The sequence below is a fragment of the Ctenopharyngodon idella genome, chromosome 24, assembly GCF_019924925.1.
Source record: "Ctenopharyngodon idella isolate HZGC_01 chromosome 24, HZGC01, whole genome shotgun sequence".
Lineage (NCBI taxonomy): Eukaryota > Metazoa > Chordata > Actinopteri > Cypriniformes > Xenocyprididae > Ctenopharyngodon > Ctenopharyngodon idella.
Genome location: NC_067243.1, coordinates 11,761,015 through 11,782,510, shown reverse-complemented (window position 1 = coordinate 11,782,510; position 21,496 = coordinate 11,761,015). Strand labels below are relative to the sequence as shown.

At 36.4% G+C, this 21,496-nt stretch overlaps 1 protein-coding gene across 7 annotated transcripts in view; it reads left to right on the top strand.

The window, feature by feature from the left end:
* Positions 1-21,496, top strand: part of LOC127507115 (cytosolic carboxypeptidase 4) — a 232,046-nt gene that overhangs the window by 185,814 nt on the left and 24,736 nt on the right. For all 7 annotated transcript variants that reach the window (XM_051884020.1, XM_051884017.1, XM_051884019.1 and 4 more), the window contains 3 exons: positions 5,385-5,514; positions 7,586-7,717; positions 8,683-8,859. In XM_051884020.1, the coding sequence (XP_051739980.1) occupies positions 5,385-5,514; positions 7,586-7,717; positions 8,683-8,859 (439 nt within the window). The remainder of the gene's footprint in view (positions 1-5,384; positions 5,515-7,585; positions 7,718-8,682; positions 8,860-21,496) is intronic.

The following is a 21,496-nucleotide window of genomic DNA, read 5'->3' as shown; positions in this document are numbered from 1 at the left end:
TGTCCTGCTTCAGCAAGTTGATCAGGGAGTGTCTGTGTGTGCGCATTATAATAGTGTGTGAGTTCAAAGGGTTAGTGTCGGCTGAGAGGAGGCGTCTTTCACTTTACGGTCACCCAAAGATGATTTCAGTATTATAACTGAAAAAGAGGTGTGTGTGTGTGTGTGTGTGTGTGTGTGTATTTATTTACTTACTAGAACACATATACATACATACAATGTTTGGGGGGTGGGGGGGGGGCAGTGTATACACACACATTTATTTATTAACTTTTTTTTAATCTTTTAAATGATAAAATATGTACAAAATATATAAATTATAATATAAATTATATTTATCAATTATATAATTTATTTATATTCATTTCATATTATCAATATCAATATTCCGTTATTGTTATTAATAATTACTTTTATTATTACTATTAATATTTTAATATTTTTTAATAAATAAAGAAATATATTACAGTTTAAATATTATTATATATTTATTTACGTAAATTAATTTTATAAATTAACTGATTTATGGAGGTGAGCTATATTTATTTTTATTCATATATTTCATTTTTTATGGAGAAGACACATTAACGTATATTATATTTAAAAACAGAGCCATTTGGGCGGGAAGTGCTGCACACCAACAATAATACAATTTAAGTAACTCCAGGATTGCTTATCGATTTCTGTGATTATTGTTGCATCAGGTGGTACGAGCAATCGTTTTTGTGTCCTTTCCTAATGGTTACCAAATCAATCATAAGCAAATTATACAAGATCTATATCGCACTGCATAATGCTTAGCAGTTACACTGAAGACCTATAAAATAGATTGGTATAGGATGGATGTGACTGGAAGAGTGAGATGGGGCTTTGATAATTCCCCCCCTTCTCTTATTTATCTGTGTTGTAGCTAAACTGAGCGTGAACTGTAACTCATCTCTGGATGAAGTGATGTCTGGTCAACAGAGCACTACAGCTACAGCACTTCCTCTCCGAGGTGATACGTTGATTCCTCTCATTGTCAGCCACTTCATATCCTTATAAATAGTTAATGTGAACAAATGTATGAGATGCAGTTTTCTCTTCAAAAACTCCCACTGTTCTGTCATTTCTTATCTCAGTGAGCATCAAATGCTTTTCTATTTTTCAGCGGGTGATTATAAAGGGGGAGTGACTTGCCTTAATGGCTTCATTATAACTTTTTGGATCATAAACTGTATAAACGATGATTGTATTATAATCCGTATACACTTGAACAACAGTATTCTTAATTAAAGTCTTAACTAGCTCTCGCCCGCTGTGAAATAAATGTTTCTAGAGCAGTTAGCATTTGCATGCTGATGCGTGATGTGTTTGCTTTTGACAATGAGTCAGGAGGCATTTGATTGGATGTTTTTGATGTTGGCGGAATCAAACGGCCCTTGGGTATTTAGTTTGTGAGGTCGAGTTGAGTCAAGTATTCATTGAGATTTTGAGGTGGGCGAAGACCGAATGATAATTGGGCATTCAGTTTTTGAGGTGGGCGGAGTAAAATGTCCATTGGGTGTTTTGTTTTGATGTGGGTGGAGTCAAATTACCATTAATTATTTTGTTTATGAGTTGGAGTCAAATGCCTGTACTATATGGGTTAGTTACTATTTGATGAGCACTTTGGACACTGAGATTGCCTAAAGTCAAGTGAAATGTTCATTAGACGTTTGGTTTTTGAGATGGGTGGAGTCAAATTACCATTTTGTTTTTGAGATGCCTATAATGAATTGTTATTTCTTTGGTAAATACTGAATTTCAACCATTGTATTTTAATCCTAGTTCTTGGAAACCAAAGAAATCCAAAATGTCAAATGGATATTGTGGGATATTGCGTTTTGAGGTGGGTGGAGTCAAATGGCCATTGGGTGTTCCATTTTGAGGTGGGTGGAGTCAAAATTATCATTAAATGTGTTTGGTTTTTGAGGTTGGATGGAGTCAAATGGTCATTAAATATTCTATGTTTGAGGTGGGTGGAGTCAAATACCCATTGGGTGCTCCGTTTTGAGGTGGATGGAGTCAAAATTACCATTGAGTGTTTGGTTTTTTAGGTTAGATGGAATCAAATGATCATTAGATATTCTGTGTTTGAGGTGGGTGGAGTCAAATTCCCATTAGATGTTCCATTTTGAGGTGGGTGGAGTCAAAATTATCATTAAATGTGTTTGGTTTTTGAGGTTGGATGGAGTCAAATGGTCATTAGATATTCTGTGTTTGAGGTGGATGGAGTCAAATGCCCATTGAGTGTTCCGTTTTGAGGTGGGTGGAGTCAAAATTATCATTGAGTGTTTGGTTTTTGAGGTTGGATGGAGTCAAATGGTCATTAAATATTCTGTTTGAGGCGGGTGGAGTCAAATACCCATTGGGTGCTCTGTTTTGAGGTGGGTGGAGTCAAAATTATCATTAAATGTGTTTGGTTTTTGAGGTTGGATGGAGTCAAATGGTCATTAGATATTCTGTGTTTGAGGTGGATGGAGTCAAATGCCCATTGAGTGTTCCGTTTTGAGGTGGGTGGAGTCAAAATTATCATTGAGTGTTTGGTTTTTGAGGTTGGATGGAGTCAAATGGTCATTAAATATTCTGTTTGAGGCGGGTGGAGTCAAATACCCATTGGGTGCTCTGTTTTGAGGTGGGTGGAGTCAAAATTATCATTAAATGTGTTTGGTTTTTGAGGTTGGATGGAGTCAAATGGTCATTAGATATTCTGTGTTTGAGGTGGATGGAGTCAAATGCCCATTGAGTGTTCCGTTTTGAGGTGGGTGGAGTCAAAATTATCATTGAGTGTTTGGTTTTTGAGGTTGGATGGAGTCAAATGGTCATTAGATATTCTGTGTTTGAGGTGGGTGGAGTCAAATACCCATTGGGTGCTCCGTTTTGAGGTGGGTGGAGTCAAAATGATCATTGAGTGTTTGGTTTTTGAGGTTGGATGGAGTCAAATGGTCATTAGATATTCTGTGTTTGAGGTGGGTGGAGTCAAATACCCATTGGGTGCTCCGTTTTGAGGTGGGTGGAGTCAAAATTATCATTGAGTGTTTGGTTTTTGAGGTTGGATGGAGTCAAATGGTCATTAAATATTCTGTTTGAGGCGGGTGGAGTCAAATACCCATTGGGTGCTCTGTTTTGAGGTGGGTGGAGTCAAAATTATCATTAAATGTGTTTGGTTTTTGAGGTTGGATGGAGTCAAATGGTCATTAGATATTCTGTGTTTGAGGTGGATGGAGTCAAATGCCCATTGAGTGTTCCGTTTTGAGGTGGGTGGAGTCAAAATTATCATTGAGTGTTTGGTTTTTGAGGTTGGATGGAGTCAAATGGTCATTAGATATTCTGTGTTTGAGGTGGGTGGAGTCAAATACCCATTGGGTGCTCCGTTTTGAGGTGGGTGGAGTCAAAATGATCATTGAGTGTTTGGTTTTTGAGGTTGGATGGAGTCAAATGGTCATTAGATATTCTGTGTTTGAGGTGGGTGGAGTCAAATACCCATTGGGTGCTCCGTTTTGAGGTGGGTGGAGTCAAAATGATCATTGAGTGTTTGGTTTTTGAGGTTGGATAGAGTCAAATGGTCATTAGATATTCTGTGTTTGAGGTGAGTGGAGTCAAATGCCCAATGAATGTTCTATTTCGAGGTAGGTGGAGTCAAAATGATCATTCAATGTTGTGTTTTTGCGGTTTGGTGGAGTCAATGGCCATTAGACGTTCAGTTCATGTGTTAATTGGTATTGGATGATGTAATTTTTTAGTTCTCTTAAATATTAAACCTGGAACTATTGTGTTTGAATTATATTTGGCCTTTAAGACCAGGGTTGCTTTGGGCTACTGCAGAATGTGTCATGCACTGCGGTGCAATGGGTGAAATATTGAGAACTAGACATTTTAAAAGCAGGACGTGTTAGAGGAGCTGTCAGTTTTTGGAAAACCATAAAAGGGGACAAAATACTGTTCCACCTCTTAGTTGTCATCAGACACAAGAGCAGTGTTCATAAATTATTCCTGTCAAAAGTAAAATGGTGCCCCCAAAAAAGAGAGGAAAAAACATGAAGTCATTGATGTTGTTAGTTGCAAAAGCCTCAGATAGGTTCATCAAATATTTACGATCTAAATATCAGGCAATTAATACATAATGACACAATGAGTTGGAAATCCGAGTCAGAAATCGCCTAGTGTAAACATGGCTTGAACAGACAGACGGGTAATGTTGATCTAACTCTCAAGACATCTCAGCTGACAACCAGTGTTTCTGTTTTGTTTTTTTCTTATTTTCCCTACGTAGGTTCACTTTAAACTATAGACAGCTGTGGGGAGGAACAATTTTCTTGCCGTTTCCGCTTTGCTGCCCCCTGGGGTACATTGGAAATGTCCGGAACAACCGTGTTTTTTCACCAACAAAATACAGTAATTTCCTCGTCTCCAGACCCCTCGAATATGGCATTTGTGTTTACGATGAAAGTCTCTAAAAATTGTGGCTTTTTGCTCAAACTTCTTCAGCAGCAAGCCACAGCTTTTCTTAGAGACTTTTAAAAGTGGGTTGTATTTATAGACATGCGGTTCAGTTTCGTTTAATTTCTAATGCATCTAACAGCATCTTAGTTTAATTGTCAATATCCTTAGAAAAATTCTGGTTGAACTGTTCAGAGGCAAAAGAGACTGCAACTTCCATCTTTTGTTTTTGCGCAGCCATTTTCGGTGTCTGTGAAAACAACCATAGCATTTGATGAAAAGCCAGAATTTTTTGTTGCATAATTTTTGTTTTCAGGTGGCGATTGTGTTTTACTAAAATATTACAGGCTTTAGCTCATTCCAGATCAAGAAAGACACAGAGAAATCATCAAACGGGGCACCTGTGATCAGAGAGAAACAGTCTCTCTCAGCCATTTCAAATGCGGCCTATCAATTTGTTAATGTTTGAACATTGTGTCTTATAATTGGCTTTCAGGAACTGAATGTGGGGGAGTCTATAGTTGGCAAGCTGCCTCCAAATGCCAGTAGGATTTTGTCTGGAGATAAAGCTCAGCTGCTGTTCGCTCTCTAATCAACTGGTTGCGTGGTGCGCTAGATAGCTCTGTTCACTGGCGACCTTTCAGTAACCTGTAAAGGAAGACGCTGATATGGGAACGTCACTATTCCGCTGGTTTTAACATTCACACAGGTACACGGACAAGCACAGAGGCAGACAGATTCGTTATCTTGTCTTGAAACAGACAGGTACACTGAATCAGATATTGGATCGCAAATTCAGATGGTTTTGATGTTACTTTGATCCCTGGAATTGCGTTAAAGAGCTCATGAAATCCAAATTGGACTTTTAGTTAGTTTAAAGTTGGCTTTCTGTTCTTTGTAATCTCTCTTCTTTTCATTTATTTCAGTAATCGCTGTTCTCTCACCGCTGAGGACCTCAACAGACAGTGGCTGAAACCAGACCCTAATTTAAGCCCCACAATTTACCACACCAAAGGCTTCCTCTATTACCTCAACAGCATAGGCAGGACTCCGCTGGTAAGTTTCCATTAAATCTCGCTGCACTGTAACTGACCTGTTGAATCCTAAAGTTCCATGAGGGGCTCGCCGGAAATTGCTCCATGATCTCTGAGCTTTCCGCTTCTAAATGCAGGTCAGGGGCGACCAAATCTATAAATGTGTGTTGGGTACGACCGATTTGGATATTAGACCATATAGAATGAAGAATAAGGCCTGTGTGGATCTAAACACTTCAGTGTTGATCAGGAAAAAAAACTGCTATTTGAAATGACTAATTTGATGAAATTGATTAAATTAACCATATTACAAGGGATGAAATCATGTCAGAATAAATGTGTGACTTAATAGGAGATGTATTAGCACTGCTCCTCACTTACAAAGATTTTGTTTTAGATGTATTTACCAAATTAATTTGCCTGAGCTGACTGATGAATTGAAACTAGGGCTGTCCAATTATTTAATTCAATGTCAAGGCAATGGACAGGGGTATATTTCTATATTTCTCGAATTGCATAAATGAATTAGTGTTTTTGAATCAAATTAGTTGTATTCAGTGACTCACTCATACAGTCACTTGTTTCGTTCCTGAATGAATTAATGTTTTTGAATGAATCACTTGAGTAAAGGATCTTATAATCACTTGTTTCATTCCTGAATGAATCAGAGGTTTTGAACGAATCCTGAATGAAACAGCTTTTTGATAGAATCAGTTGAGTAGATGATTAAACGGCTTATAAAGACAGTCCCTTTTTCCCAATTTGCATACTATCCGCCCTAAATCCAGAATACTATTTTGGGTACAAATTGGGACACATGGAGTAACTTGTAACCAATCAGCATTTTTAACAAATCAGTTGTGTGAATTATTCAGTGACTCACTTATAAAAACGGTCACTTTTTTTCTTTTCAGAATGAATGAGTGTTTCAAATGAATCACTTGATTAAAGGATTCATTGACTCACTCATAAAGAGTCACTTGTTTTGTTCCTGAATGAATCTGCATTTTGAGTGAATCAATTGAGTAAATTATTCATTAATACACCCTATAAAGACATTTTTGAATGTCTTACTAGTAAAGACAGTCACCGCTGCCACCTACTGCTGTAACCATCTATCTTGCAGAAAGAGTCACAGTTTTAGATGACCTCTAGTTCGTGTCTCCGAAAAAAAATTAAGAGCTTTTTTTATTTTTAGTCAGGTCTATTCATAGAGTCTTGTCCGGTGCCTTTGAGCTTCTTCTGATGCTTTTAAAGCACTGAAGAATAACATCTATCTTTACCTCCGTCCCTTTCCACCCTCTGTCCTTTGTCAAAAGAGGTTTCTCAGGAAATGGAGTAATGGACCCATTGCCCTATCTATGCAAGTCAGGGGGAAAAACAAAAGCAATAGAAGTAGGTTCACCAACACTTTTGAGAGAACACGCTATTACAAATGGTCAACAAACATTCTAGTACAACCCGAACTGATGCTTTCCAAAAAAAAAAAAAAGGTCTGGAACTGATGGAACTTCTAGCTTAAAATAAATTATACAATTAAGTGAATTAAAATTATTCAGAAATTACCATTTGGCGGACCTGTAATTGAGTGGTACTGACCTGTTGCGATGAACATTAGCAAATACTTTGACACAATTAGCCAGATTTACATATAAATTATGCCACATAATTGATCACAGTAATAATTTTGCAGTGTACCTGGTCAAAGGAACGTTGTCATTTCTCTAAAACGGAAAAAATGTGACTTGTACAGGTAATGAATGAGGATGGAGTCCTCTTGTTGAGCCTTTACAAAAAGTTGACATGCATCGCTATGCACAGTCTCCAATTAGCAGCCACACTGTCAGTAGCGTTTTATTCCCCACATCGTACGCATGTGTGTCGTGTCACAAGATTAATTATGTTTCGCTCTGCCTAAAGTCAATGCTGTGTTGCTGTCGTGTCAGGAAAGCTAAAAATGACGCTTTGTTTCCACCTGACGTTTGACCTCCTTGTCTTTGGCTGTTATTCACGCACACAGACGCACAAATACAAAACAATCTTGCCATTTCGCTCTTTGTCGTTTGAAAAACTGCTGTTATCACATCCTACAGGTGTTTTGCGATTACCACGGTCACTCCAGGAAGAAGAATGTGTTTCTGTACGGCTGCAGTATGAAGGAAACCCTGTGGCAGTCTGGATCTCCCATTAACACGGTCTCCCTGAAAGAAGACCCGGGATACAGGGTACGCTTAGTGCCTATAACAAAGAAATTCATACATGAGATCTCTTTAATATCTCAACTGTTTCTCCAGGATGATAATAAGATAAAAGTGGTGATATGATGCCATAAAGTGGTGAATTTTTGTTTTTGTCCCTTTTATTGTAGATGTCGCATGTCATTGCGCTTGTCTCTGCCCACAGTAAAATCTCATTGGCCCCAAATCCCAATCCACATTAAACATAATATGTTCTGATTGGCTGTGATTGCGCCACATCGCTCAGCAGACCTAAGAAACAGACCCAAGTCTAAATAATGTCTCAAATTGTGCTCAGATTTGCCAAGATACCAGTCTGCAATCAAAAATGTTATATTTTTAATATGATCTTGATAATTTCTTATTAAATTCTCCTGAAATTATCAAATATATTCAAAAGTTTGGGGTCAGTAGTATTTGTAATGTTTTTGAAAGAAGTCTCTAATGCTCACCAAGCCTGAATTTATTTGATCATATAAGCAGTAATATTGTGAAATATTTATATATTTCTGTTTTACAGCTTCCTTGTAAATAATTTTTGGTCTTACAGGACTAAAAATGCATTATGTATTTTATCATTCTTATTGTGAGAATGGCCTTTTTTTGTCTGACTTATTGTTTTCTTATTGGCACGGTTGTTTCCATCCTTCATGAAACTTTTTTATTTGTGAGCCAGTGTGTGAAGTTTAGTGCTCAAGGAAGCTTCTCCTCAACATACAGACTGTGACGAATTGAGTTAAAGGACTGTTTAAAGGCATATGTAAATTTGTGGAATCTGAAATGTGAAAAATATGGCGTCGCTAGCTGCTGTCTGTCTGATGTCTGCCATCTATGCAAAGAAGTCTCTTAAACTAAATATACACAAACTAGAACTAAAAACAGTGGAATAAAAATGCAAATACAATGAAATGCGTGATTCTTTTTCAAACCGTACACATTGTTTGTATTGACAGACCATCGCAAAAACTCTGGACAGAATCGCACCTGCGTTCTCCTTCAACAGCTGCAACTATCTGGTGGAGAAGTCTCGGGCGTCCACAGCACGGGTGGTCGTTTGGAGGGAGATCGGTGTTCTCCGAAGCTACACCATGGAAAGCACTTACAATGGCTGTAATCAGGGCATCTACAAGGTTAGCCATTCTAGATGAAAGGGTCAGTCGAATACACGGTTTAGTGAATTAACTATTTTACTTTCCTGTAGTTTTGATCAGTATTGGGAAAAGTTACTTTTAAAAGTAATGCATTACTCCCTAAAAAAGTAACTAATTTCATTACTTAGTTACTTTTTATGAAAAGTAATGTTACATTACTTTTGTGTTACATTACTTTTTCTCACCTGGGCTGAATCTGTTTTGTGCAAGTGAGATGAGTAAATGCATGTTCACATTTAGTCTAGAACTACAATAACCATCATGCACACAATGCCTCGACACTATATTTCTCTCAATATGGGGACAGGAGAGCTGTCAGTCAATAAATGTGAAAACAAAGTAACTTTAGTTACTTATTTGAAAAAGTAACTTAGATATTTTGTTGTAAATTTAAAAAGTAATGTGTTACTTTACTAGTTACTTGAAAAAAGTAATCTGATTATGTAACTCAAGTTACTCCCAACACTGATTTTGATAAACCTCAGAGGGTTCACTAAATGGTTGCGCCACTTTTGCGTGCAGAGTTTTAGCGCAAAAATCGACATCTCTTATACAGTACAGTCAAACACATTTTCATACAATGTAACTTTTTAAAGGGATAGTTCACCCACAACAACTTGAGGGTGAGTAAATGATGACAGAATTTTCATTTTATGTGGCTGAAACTTACCACACTGCATTTTTAAGCAGATTAGCTGCAAGCACCTAGCTTAAATCTGACCTTCTTTTCATCCCTTGGCATTCTCCATCTGGCCTTCCCACATCCTCCCTCTTCTCTAATGATGCTGTCTGAGAGACCATCCCTCGTTTTCCCAGGTATTCATTATCTACTCATCCTCTCCCCATCTACAAGTTTAATAATCATTCATTAACCTGCTTATTTAGCCACTTGCGGTTTTCAGATCGTAGCCTAGATACCTGCGTATTAACTTCCCTGAGAATTAACTTTCAGAAGTTTTTTCACTTGAACTTTTATGAGTTTTTGCCTGGTTTGGTACCAGATACAGTATAAGAAGCAGATGGAACAAATATGAATTGTGATTGTATTGCTAATTTGATATTTGTTTATAAGATATGATCTTGACAAATTGTACAAGTGGATAAGAAGTTGCTAGAAAATATAAAGGAAATTCTACCTGGGGACGTTACTAAAGATGGCCACCAAGTGAATTGGCGTGCCTTAAAAGGACTTGGTTTGGTATTCAGCAAGCTTAGCAAACAGTCATGTTGTACAGGCCAAACTTGGTAATATTAGCGATACTGGCAGATGGTATTTAGTCAAAGTAGAGTGATTCTAACGTGGTGACATTTGAGAACGTTCTGGGAGGTCTGGCAGCCCTTTAATAAAGGACAGGGTGCCGAATTACTCTTGACCATGGACTGCACCTCTAAAGGTTCTGCAAGTAAGAAAAATGTTTTCGGAAAGTGCTAATGGTTGAGGAATAATGTCTGATAGGAGAATGTCAGCTCTTGAGGGAGACGTTTTATTAAGTTTAAGTCCTTATTCCCAGTCAAAATGGGACTTGTAGCTCAAATAAAACAGAGACAGGATCTGTGCCAGCTAACAGGTGGGCAGGTTGAGAACAGTCCTGTTCTTTCTCAGTAAGACAGGATTGACTAACAAGACCTTAGAGTTATCCATCCATAATTGTTCACCATCCAATTTTTGTTATTTTTCTCAGTCTGCTGTTTTTTTCTTATGTGTCGGGGTTAGATCTTCTCTGGCAATCTGCCTAAAAGTTCGGAGTCTTCTCTTGACTGTTGATGTTTAGTTTGTACTGTTCAGTGAAGCTGCCAGCCGAGCACCAGTCAGGGGTCTGTTTCTCAGACTAGAGAATCTGATGTACTCCTTGTCTTGTTGTTGTGTATCTGGGACGTCCATGTCTCTCATTGTGCTGGTTAGATTCTCTTTGCTTTCTTCTTTCAAGACAGTAGTGTGTGGAACAGCCTTAGTCTCTCAAAAAAACAACAACAAACTGTTTCTAGAAAAATCTGTTAATGTAGAAAAATGTTTATGTACTCAATACTTCAGCTAAACTAAAAAAGACACTGAATTGATGTTTCCATACTTCATTAATGTATTCATACAATATATTATGTTTATATATTCATATATATATATAATAAAAAATACACACACAATATATATAGTCATGAACTGCTCCAAGACACGAAGGTTGAGGATGTAAACACAGTATTTATTGAAAGGGTAATCCACAATCAAACTTCAAAAACAGGTAAAAGGTCAAAACACAGGCAAACAATCCAAACATATACCAGGGCAGGAACTAAGGCAGACAGGGTAAATCCAGAAAACAAGCAACAGGGTCAAACCAGGGAACAGATAATCAAAGGAGTGTTCAGAAATGCAGTAGTGACACATACAAGACTTCGCACAGAGTGACTGAGTTAACCAGATTTATATAGACAGAGTTAACAAGAGTAAATGAGAAACAGCTGAAACTAATCAGGGATAATGAGTCCGGGCAGAGGATTCTGGGATATGTAGTTTATGGTGGAATGACAATGTTTTGGGGAGAAGTGTGCTCTGGTGGATAACCCGGGCACTCCAGCTGGTGATAGTTTAATTTTTATATAATATCATTGGATTTTACTAAAATTAGATATAAATAAAAAAAGTCTCATTTTATAAACAGATTTCAAATTTATTTTTTAAAATATTCATATTTTATATTTATTATTGACAAAAGTGTAAAAAAAAACAAAAAAAACATAATGAAGATATAATTCATTTTGAAGTTTTATTAAGTGTTAACAATGAGATTATGTGGTTTTTATAATCAATTAACACTGCTTTTGTCATTTTTTACATGCTGGACAAAATTTGTCACCAAAAAAGTAATTCGGTTTTACCGAATGACACTTTTGGTTATTCCGAATGACGATATTTTCAAACAATGCTAACAGGCTGATATCTAGCTAGCTAGCAAAAGGACCATCAAACATTTTATATTTAGTACAAGTTTTAAAAATATTACAACATTTTCCATGTTTTATAGCGGTTGTACCGAATGACCTGATGTTTCGGGACATGCGTATGAGCAAGTGAAAACATGAATTTTTCAAATAGTTAAAAGAGAGTTAGTTACTTTGCTTCATGACCATGTGGTCCATTGAAGACGTCTGAATGATGTCACATCCTGTCACATGATATTGACCGCATGACTTGATCCAAAATAGTCCCTTTATATTGGTTACTCCGAATGACATCAATGAAATTCATTTTTCCGGACATTCTTTCTCATAACAAAGCCATGACTTCTACACATAATTTTATTACCATTTTGCACTATGTTGATATATGATGTTATAAAATCATGCCAGAATAAAAAAATATATATACATTTATTACATTTTAAGATATTTTAATCACAAATGAAATGGCTGTATTGGCCTTTGGACGGTTAAACCGAATGACCTTTTGACACTTCAAAATCTTTAAAATACCTTTATATGTAGCAAAATATAATTAAAACCTTTTTGATTCAATAAAAGAGATCTAGTTTTACTACCCTACTTACTTTGAATGTCATATATTTGTTTTTTATTATTATTAAGGCCTTTGGACAAAAAAATGACCTGTCACATCATTGACCCATATTTGTATGTATAAATTTATATTTTATTTGATTGACAACGACACGTAATTTGAAGTCAGTTATAATGTTTCTGAACCTGTCTGAATGGCCAATGTCAGAGTAAACCGAATCCCTGTTGGTGTTTGAAGAGCGTGTCGGACAATATGCAGGACGCATGAGCTTCTAAATGTGTATAGATTTGGACTAATGGATCAGAAAATCAGACATTTCATTACGAGCGGCGCATACAAGCGCAGCTGGCAGGCCAGATGTTTTGGTACATGTACTTTTAGCAATGGGCGGCAGCCCGATAGTCTCTTGATTAAAAAGTCTGTACTAATATTCACTGCCGATGTCAGGAACCTGGCAGACCATTAGACTGTGGAGCCAATTCAAAGTGGGCCCTCTCCGGGTCCTTTAATGTGAGTTAGACGAGAGTGGGAATGTTAAAAAAAAAAAAAAAAAAAGAGGGAGAGAAAAGAGTGGGGAGTGGATAGAAACACTCCCTCTGTTCACAGCTAATTCATGCCAATTAGCAGCTCAGACGAGCTCTGGGATTCGGGAATGGAGCGAAGCTTAATTACGTTCTCAGTCAGTAAATCAGAGCCTGGGTCATTCAGAGTAACGCTGTCTCTGAAATGTCATCACTGCCTAGCGGAATCCCTGATCAGATAGACAGCTACACCTGTACCATAAAAGAAACACTGCGCTAAATCTGAGCTTCGAGCGGCGGCGCCGATGAAAAACGTTTGCTTTTGCATACTTTGATGGACAAGGAAGTGATGTAACGTTGCCAAATCAATCAGCTATTAAACAACATAGCCTGCGGTTGTTGATTCCATGAAGAGTGTGGGAACTCGGCAAGCTTTTTTGCTCTAGACTGAAAATGAAGTGAAACTTATCCATTTTCCCAGATTGCCAATGACACCGGTAGGACCTTCTCTGACGGTCTCCCACTCAAAGCAGAGGTGTCTTTTGCCAAACGAAGGATAATCTTCAAAAGGAATCTCATTTGCATCACAAAGACGGCACCTTTAATCACCTTAGCTTTGCAATTTCAGACTGCCGAATGAAATTCCCCACTTCTTTCCTTTGCTCTTCTTTTTCTTCTAAACTTAATCAGCTATTGTCGTTTTTTTTTTGAGGAAACACTTGGATTAAGATAAACGAGAGGCTTGATGAAATTGGTATAAAGTTCGTTTAATTAAGTATGCTGAATGCTACATTCTGATTAGGTCCAATTTAGTCGCAGCTGGGATAAACACTTTTGTCTCGAAATGAAACTGTGAAGCAAAGTTTGAATTTTAGCATAGTGAGTCCTACAGGGAGCTTGCAGCAACCGTGGAACATTTTTTAGTGGGTAATTTATCTCCTCATCTTAAAATTGACATGTAATAGGCTGTAAATACTGTCTGATTCAATGTCAGATGTTTAGACTTGGTAGTTTGTTAGTTTGAAGGTTGGAGAAACTTTGCAAACAGAGCTTCAGCAGAGACATTGCTTTTGTTATGAAATATTTTAGTAGCTTGTTATGGTGAACCTCCATACATTTTTCTGAATTTATTCAGTTAAGTAAGAAAAGAAATAATGCTAAACAAAACTAACCCTGTTTTCTATCTTAATTCACATTTTTATGTCTATATGTGAACAATTCATCAGTGCACATTAGTCCAAAAAAAAAAGAAAAAAAAGATCATCATCTGAAGCAACTTTCCTTCATGGCTGACATCATCTAGTCCCTCCAATCACCTGGCTCTATTCTGGCACTTTTACTTATCCAATTAATTCAAATCATATCCCATCCTGCAAAAAATATGTGACATTATAGAAGTAAAATGGCTTGTGAGTTCAGGTTCATGTTCACTTTGGGATAAATGTGTCATACAAGGTGAATTGTGGATCAACTGAGACAGGCCGGAGACATGAATCAGATTGACTGTTTGGATGGGCTGCTCTATGGCTGCCACTGAGAGGCATTTCCTAGACGATGACTGATCTGATAATTGTATTTCAGGACAGTAAGTGGAGTTATGACCCATCCGATTTCCAGAAATTTAATTGGATCTCTTAAAAAAAAGAATTAATTATGGCTACAGCCATTTTGAGGAACATATGCTCAAGACAGTAATTTGATGTTTGCAAATTGATTAAAGCAACTCTCATAATATGTGATTAATATCAAAGGACGGCTTTTAATTATGGTCACGGCAATATTTCGCAAGGCGCAGCAAACTGAGGACACTGACTGTGCTGAGTGTGCAGGTCTGACAATCAGCTGAGAACTTCCATTAAATTATACGCCAAAGATGAGTCTGTGTAAAAGTTTAATCTGTGGTTGAACCATGCCTGAAAGAGCTTTTTCATTTTTTGTTTTTGTTGGTTGCTTGCTTGTCTAATTATTATATCTTATTCAAAGCCAGTCAAATTTTAGAATCCACCAGAAATATTTTATTTTATTTTATTTTATTTTATTTTATTTTATTTTTTATTATTTTATTTGCATACAATTACATACATGTATATATCATATTGTGAATAAATAATTATAATTAAATAAATGTAATTTAAATATATATAATATAAGCAAATAAAATGAATAATAATAATAAAATTATTTATAAATATTATTTTCTTACAAGTACATACATTCATATATCATGTTGCGAATAAAAAAATTATAATTAAATTAAAATGTAATAGAAATATATGTAATGTAAATAAATAAAATGAATAATAATAAAAATATATTTTTTACAAGTATTATATAAATATTATTTATATATTAAAATAAAATGTATATCTACTATCATTTTGTTTTTGCTTTAATTGTTTGTTTTTCAAAAAACAGCATTGTTTTTTTTTGTATATAGTTAGTTTTTAGTTTTAGTAGTTATAGTTAAAGGGTTAGTTCACCCAAAATATATAAATATATAATGTCAAATCTTTCTTTTCGAATCAGTGGTTCGGAGCGCCAAAGTCATGTGATTTCAGTAAATGAGGCTTTGTTTATGCGATCTGAACCACTGATTCGAAACAAAAGATTCGTAAAGCTTCGAAGCAGTGTTTTGAAATCAGCCGTCACTAGATATTGTTGAAATGTCGTTATTTTGGGGGGGATTTGGCGCACAAAAAGTATTCTCGTCGCTTTATAATATTAAGGTTGAACCACTGTAGTCACATGAACTGTTTTAAATATGCCTTTAGTACCTTTCTGGGCATTTGAAAGTGTTAATTATCTTGCTGGCAATATAGGCCTCACTGAGCCATCGGATTTCATCAAAAATATCTTAATGTGTGTTCCGAAGATGAACGAAGGTTTTACGGGTGTAAATTGACATGAGGGTGAGTAATAAATCACATAATTTTCATTTTTGGGTGAACTAACCCTTTAATAGTAGTATTCATACATAGTTCAGTCATGAAACTCTAGATGGCGCAGGCTGATGGATCCTTAACGCAAGCTGATGATAATTACAGCATTAATTACTTGGCACAAGCAGACTGGTTCATGTCACTTCTGCAGCCAATGAGCTTGTTGCTCACACATTTAAATGGCGGTTATATTCACTATAGCAGTTTGCAGCGCGCTTCAGAGTTCCTCTAAAACCCTCCACCTTCCCCAGCTCCACCTGTATCTGCTATGGGTTATTGATATATGCTATTTGTGCAGCAGCACTATGTCTTACTCACAGCAGCGTATCGGTGTATGTATTGGCAGTAGCACGTTCCTGTACTTGATCTGCAGCAGCAGCAGCAATAATCTACAACAACAGCAGTAATCTACAGCAGCAGCGAAGCAGATCTATTTCACCAAGACCAAATACATTAACATTGTCATATCCATTACTTTGCTAACAATCTTCCGAGAGTTGTCATGATTGAACTGTGGATAAGTACAACTGAAGCTCATTATCGTTTTAAATGAAACAGTTCCTTCTTTTTAGTGTTCTGCAGATGTTATGACATTGAAATTCTCATGCGTTTCGATGTTCATCTGGACTTCCTCTCTCTTGGTTGTGTGATATGCACTTAGATGTTCTGGATGCCTCCAGCGTCTCCATATCAATGTTCTCCAAGGTGAAGGGAAAGCTAGCACTTCAAACGATGAACACCACAGAACTCTCTAAATCATTTCTGCAGGTCAGGCTTTTAGAATCGGATCTCTGTTTCCATTCACTATTCATCAGTAGCTGATGTTAAATGATGGTGTCATGCTGGAATATGAGAGGAAATGTCAGTTGCCTGGTCTACTGGAAGGGAGTGTGGATTTTAAATGAGGATTCATTTCATTAATACACACACCATGTGAACACACACACAATTGGGTTTTCATGATTTATGGGGACATTTTATAGACATAATGATTTTTATATATTGATTTGTATATTCTATCCCATAACCCTAACCCTAAACCTACCCATCACAGAAAACTCTGCATTTTTACATTTTAAAAAACATAATTTAGTATGATTCATAAGCAAAAAATTCCCCTACAAGGACAAGGATTTTGTGGGGACATTTTGTCACCAATAATGTAAGGAATACCTGAACCACACACACACACACACACACACACACACACACACAAATGTGCAATTCAAAGTCTTATTTAAATGTGCAAATATACAACATTTTAGGATTTTGCAATAGTTTTTAGGATATTATGTATATTTTTAGGCACAATATACAAACCATATTTATGGAATGTGATTTGAAAGCGTGATGTTTACTGGATATGACCTGCTCGAATAAACAGGTGATGTTTGCATGAGCTTAATTTTATCATCTTCATTAATAATACCACTTAGTTTGTGATTATGAATCTTTAAAAGTTTCTAGCTGAACTCCAGGGGCCACGTGAACATATGGTCGATCAAAACCAGCCCTGACTGTCTTTCACTCCAATGAAACAAAGCTCCTCTGATCCTTGCGTTTAGTAGGACTTCATGAAAGACGCACGTATTACCGGGCTCGTTTCCAAATTCTTTATTATTTTATAAATACTTATGCTAATTATTTAGTAATCAAAGAGATTTGTTTTGCTCATTTGTTGATTTTAAGATTAACAAAGAAGTAACAAAACCGTGCTGGCTGATGCCAGACTGTATTAGACTATATTAGTCTTGTGTGCCGCGGACAAAACAATGCTAATAATAAAATACAGCAAATCTTATTATCATGCATAGATAGGATAACAAAATAAATAGGCTTTTCTGAGCATTTTTGACCAAAAAAAAAAATGATAAAAAGGTCCAAATATATTATGAATGTGCTTCAAGAAATTTAGCTTTTAATCACAGTATTTGACGAAGGTCAGAATAAATGAGGAGAAGCATTGTGATAAAAATAATATTCACATCACATTTGAGATATTCCAGATATTTCTCAGAGGTTATCTGAGAAAACTGTACGTAATTTGCTCTGTTTCTCTTATAGGGATTGTGTGAGAAACACTTTAGTTTATTTCCAGTGGTGCAGTGTTACAGCTTAAAACTAGAGGGAGCCACTGAGTCAATAACTCTGTTTCCATCATGACTCACTTCATCAATGACACTGAGGCTTGCTAGCAGAGCTCTGATATGCTTGGGCCTCTATTGGAAAACAGTTCGAGTTCTTTGCTACAAAATGTCCTGCTAGATTGTTTAACCACAAGATGTAGCAACAGAAGCCACAGGGGAAATAAAGCGCTTGGTTGAAAGTGGTCAGGTAGCAACTAGTTAGCATTTGTGTGACTTGTCATTGATTTATGATTGCAAGCTGAAAGGAAGAAAGGTGTGTTTTGTGCGTATATGTCAGAAGGTAAGTGGGCAATGCAGCGCAAGACCAGGCAGTTCATATGCAATACATCATTGTCATTTGAAATACTGACAGTGACAATAGCATGTCACATGCTAATTAGCAAAGTTACTGTCTATATAAAATCATTAAAATGTACAAAATCACTTGGAACTTGCTAAAAAAATTGTAATTGGCCAGGATGGTTGACTAGTCGATTGGTGAAGTTGACTAGTTTATCTAGATTTTTGATAAATTTAGAGACCCTGCATTTTGTTACATATAAATTTCTTTGTATTTGAGTTATAAAACTTTTTCAGCTCATTTTATTTAACATAAACATGTTTCTGCAACAAAGTGTTTAAAAGGGTGATTGATTATTTCACTTTTTTAACTTTTGTTAGTGTGTAATGTTGCTGTTTGAGCATAAACAACATCTGCAAAGTTATGACGCTCAAAGTTCAAATGCAAAGGGAGATATTTTCTTTTAAAGAATTCTCTGTTTAAGGACTACAACAAACGGCTGGTAGGGACTACAACGAGCTACTTTCTGGATTAGTGACATCACTAACCCAAAAATTTACATAAACCCTGCCCCCGAAAATACGCAACAAAGGGGGCGAGGCCATGTTGGGTTGCTTTATAGAAGAGGAAGAGTTGTTATAGTAGAGTGTTGTTACCATGCCATTACCATGAATCAACTCCACAGCAACTACATAAATGTATCCACTAACCATTCAGAAACTTCCAGATGCTTTCTAAAAGTTGTAACTTCTTCCTGAGTCTCTCCATCATTGCCCGATTCTGGTTTGAACAATGTAAGGCTGAACACCATCATTTTGGCTGCGTGAGATTCTCCAGCTTTGTTGTTGCAACCGAAGCACGAGCTGTTAAAGCTCCGCCCTCTTCTGGAAAGCGGCCAGGAGCAGCAGCTCATTTGCATTTAAAGGGACACACACAAAAGCACTCTGTTTTTGCTCACACCCAAATAGGGGCAATTTTGACAAGCTATAATAAATGATCTGTCAGGCTATATATTAGTTGAATATAGTTCGATTACGAGCTGCAAAGAGCTGTATTTTTTTAATGGTGATCAATGTATACAGACATCTTTGGCTGTTTTTAAGACAGCGTGTCAAGTTCGGCAGCTCTTCAAGCATACTCAGTGTCCAAATTCGCTCAGTAATTGTTATTCACTCATTCAGTAGATTATATTAGTGGAGTAATGTAGGGAATAGTGAATGTAGTGAAATAGTGAAAGTTGCAATACCATACTTTGGCCTCTCTATCGCCACCTGTGGTTGAAAGGAAAAATGCAAGTTATTTATGGAGTTGAGATGTACAGTTGTCAGTGATCACCATTTCAGATGTATATCTGAAAAGTATTTAGCAGATATGCTAATAAGTTAGTAGCATATCTGCCACAATAGTAGCTGGACCTTCTTTTCTATACTTCCGCACATGACATAAACAATCAAGAACAAATGTTGACACCTGATATTTCCACCCAAATCTGACCCAACCACTTAAAATATAAACCGTTCTTGCAGTCTTAAGGCCCATTCACACTTTCATCGTTATATCGTCCTTCCATAACTATAACGTTCTAATAATCATTCTAATTCTATAAGAGTAGAGAAGTCCAGTTCATAACTATAATCATAACGACACAGAGAAACAATATTGTTGGACCCACTTTCTTAATGATTTTCCAGCTGATGAACGATAAAAACATTGACAGCCAATCAGAAGCCATCCTTTAAAGGACTTGAGCACTTAAAGCGGCAGACGACATAAGTGCAGTGCTTATAATAAAGATAATATTATTGTTGCTGTGGCTAATATAGTTATAGGTAATATAGTTGGTTATCTTTATAGTTATCATCGGGCCTTTACCGTAGTAATTTTGATTTGTTTGTACAGTTTTGAGCTCTTATTTTTTGTGTACATATGGTAAATACAGTATTGTATATTTTATATATTTTATATGCTATATTATACAAAATATGTAGTTTTCACATCCCTATGAATGCGCTTTCAGCCATTCGACTATAATGCTCCTGCTGCCACAGGGCCGTTTCCTACGATTGATACTGGTCTATTCAGTGGCACAGTGCCATGGTGATCAAGCCGTATGCCGCTGAGATTAGCTTAGAGTTAATAAGAGCGATCAGGAGGGGTAATTTACCTCTCTAATGGCTTGGGCCCTCTGAAAGGGCATGATAGCTGCTATGCCTGTGTGCGGTTTTGGCAGTCTTCCTGCTGCCTGCTTGGCTCTACTCAACTCTGGCCTTATCAAAGGGAAAAACTGTCACTCCAATAAACAAGGAATTTGCCCCTGCCGACCGAAACGCTTTGCTGCATAAGTGAACGAGCGACTTTTTATTTTTTCCCTCTCTCTCTGTCACATAAAAATAGAAGAGTCTAGGCTCAAAGTGATTTAGATTGGCTAATATGCAAACAAAGCATGCAAAGTGTGTGTATTTGTCAATGTTTGGGACTCATGTATTACGTGAGTCATATTTTTGTTTCGTTTTGTAACACTCAGCGAGTGTTAAATCAACGCTTGTTAACTGGTTGAAAACTTCAAATTATTTACATTCTTTGATCAGTTAATCAGCTCTGATGCCTGGAAATCTTTTTATTCGGTAAACACAACATATACATCACCAAGATGTCCATTAGGCCAGAAACACATTATGCAAGTACGCAGACGCGAATACTTGGCCAACAACAAATACTCAACATAAATTTCTGTGTGACTGTGTCAGTAACAAATTGCAGTTACCTTCAAATGTATGTCTGTTGTATTGTTATTCAAATTGTCTATTGTGTGGTTATTCAAAAATAATTTGTGGAAGAAGATTCTCTTCTCTCTCTGAAAGGGAAATCTGACTAGATAATGTGCAATGACATGTAATGAATTGTATACATATTATATTATATTATATTATATTATATTATATTATATTATAATCTTGTATTAAGGATGTGTAGATATTTTTCCTGGAAAAAAAGGCAAAAATACAGATTTTATTGTATTTTATTTTATGCGTAGGTCCCAGAGTCCTAAAAAACCTGAAAATGTCTGAAAATTTCTAAAATTAAATTTTCCAGAAATTACTTGAAGAAATTACTCTTTGTGAGTGCAATATCTCTATACTGTTCATAACTTTCATAACATTTTCCATGTGGAACATTTTATTTATCAGCGTTTAAAAAAACGACACCATTTATGGTTA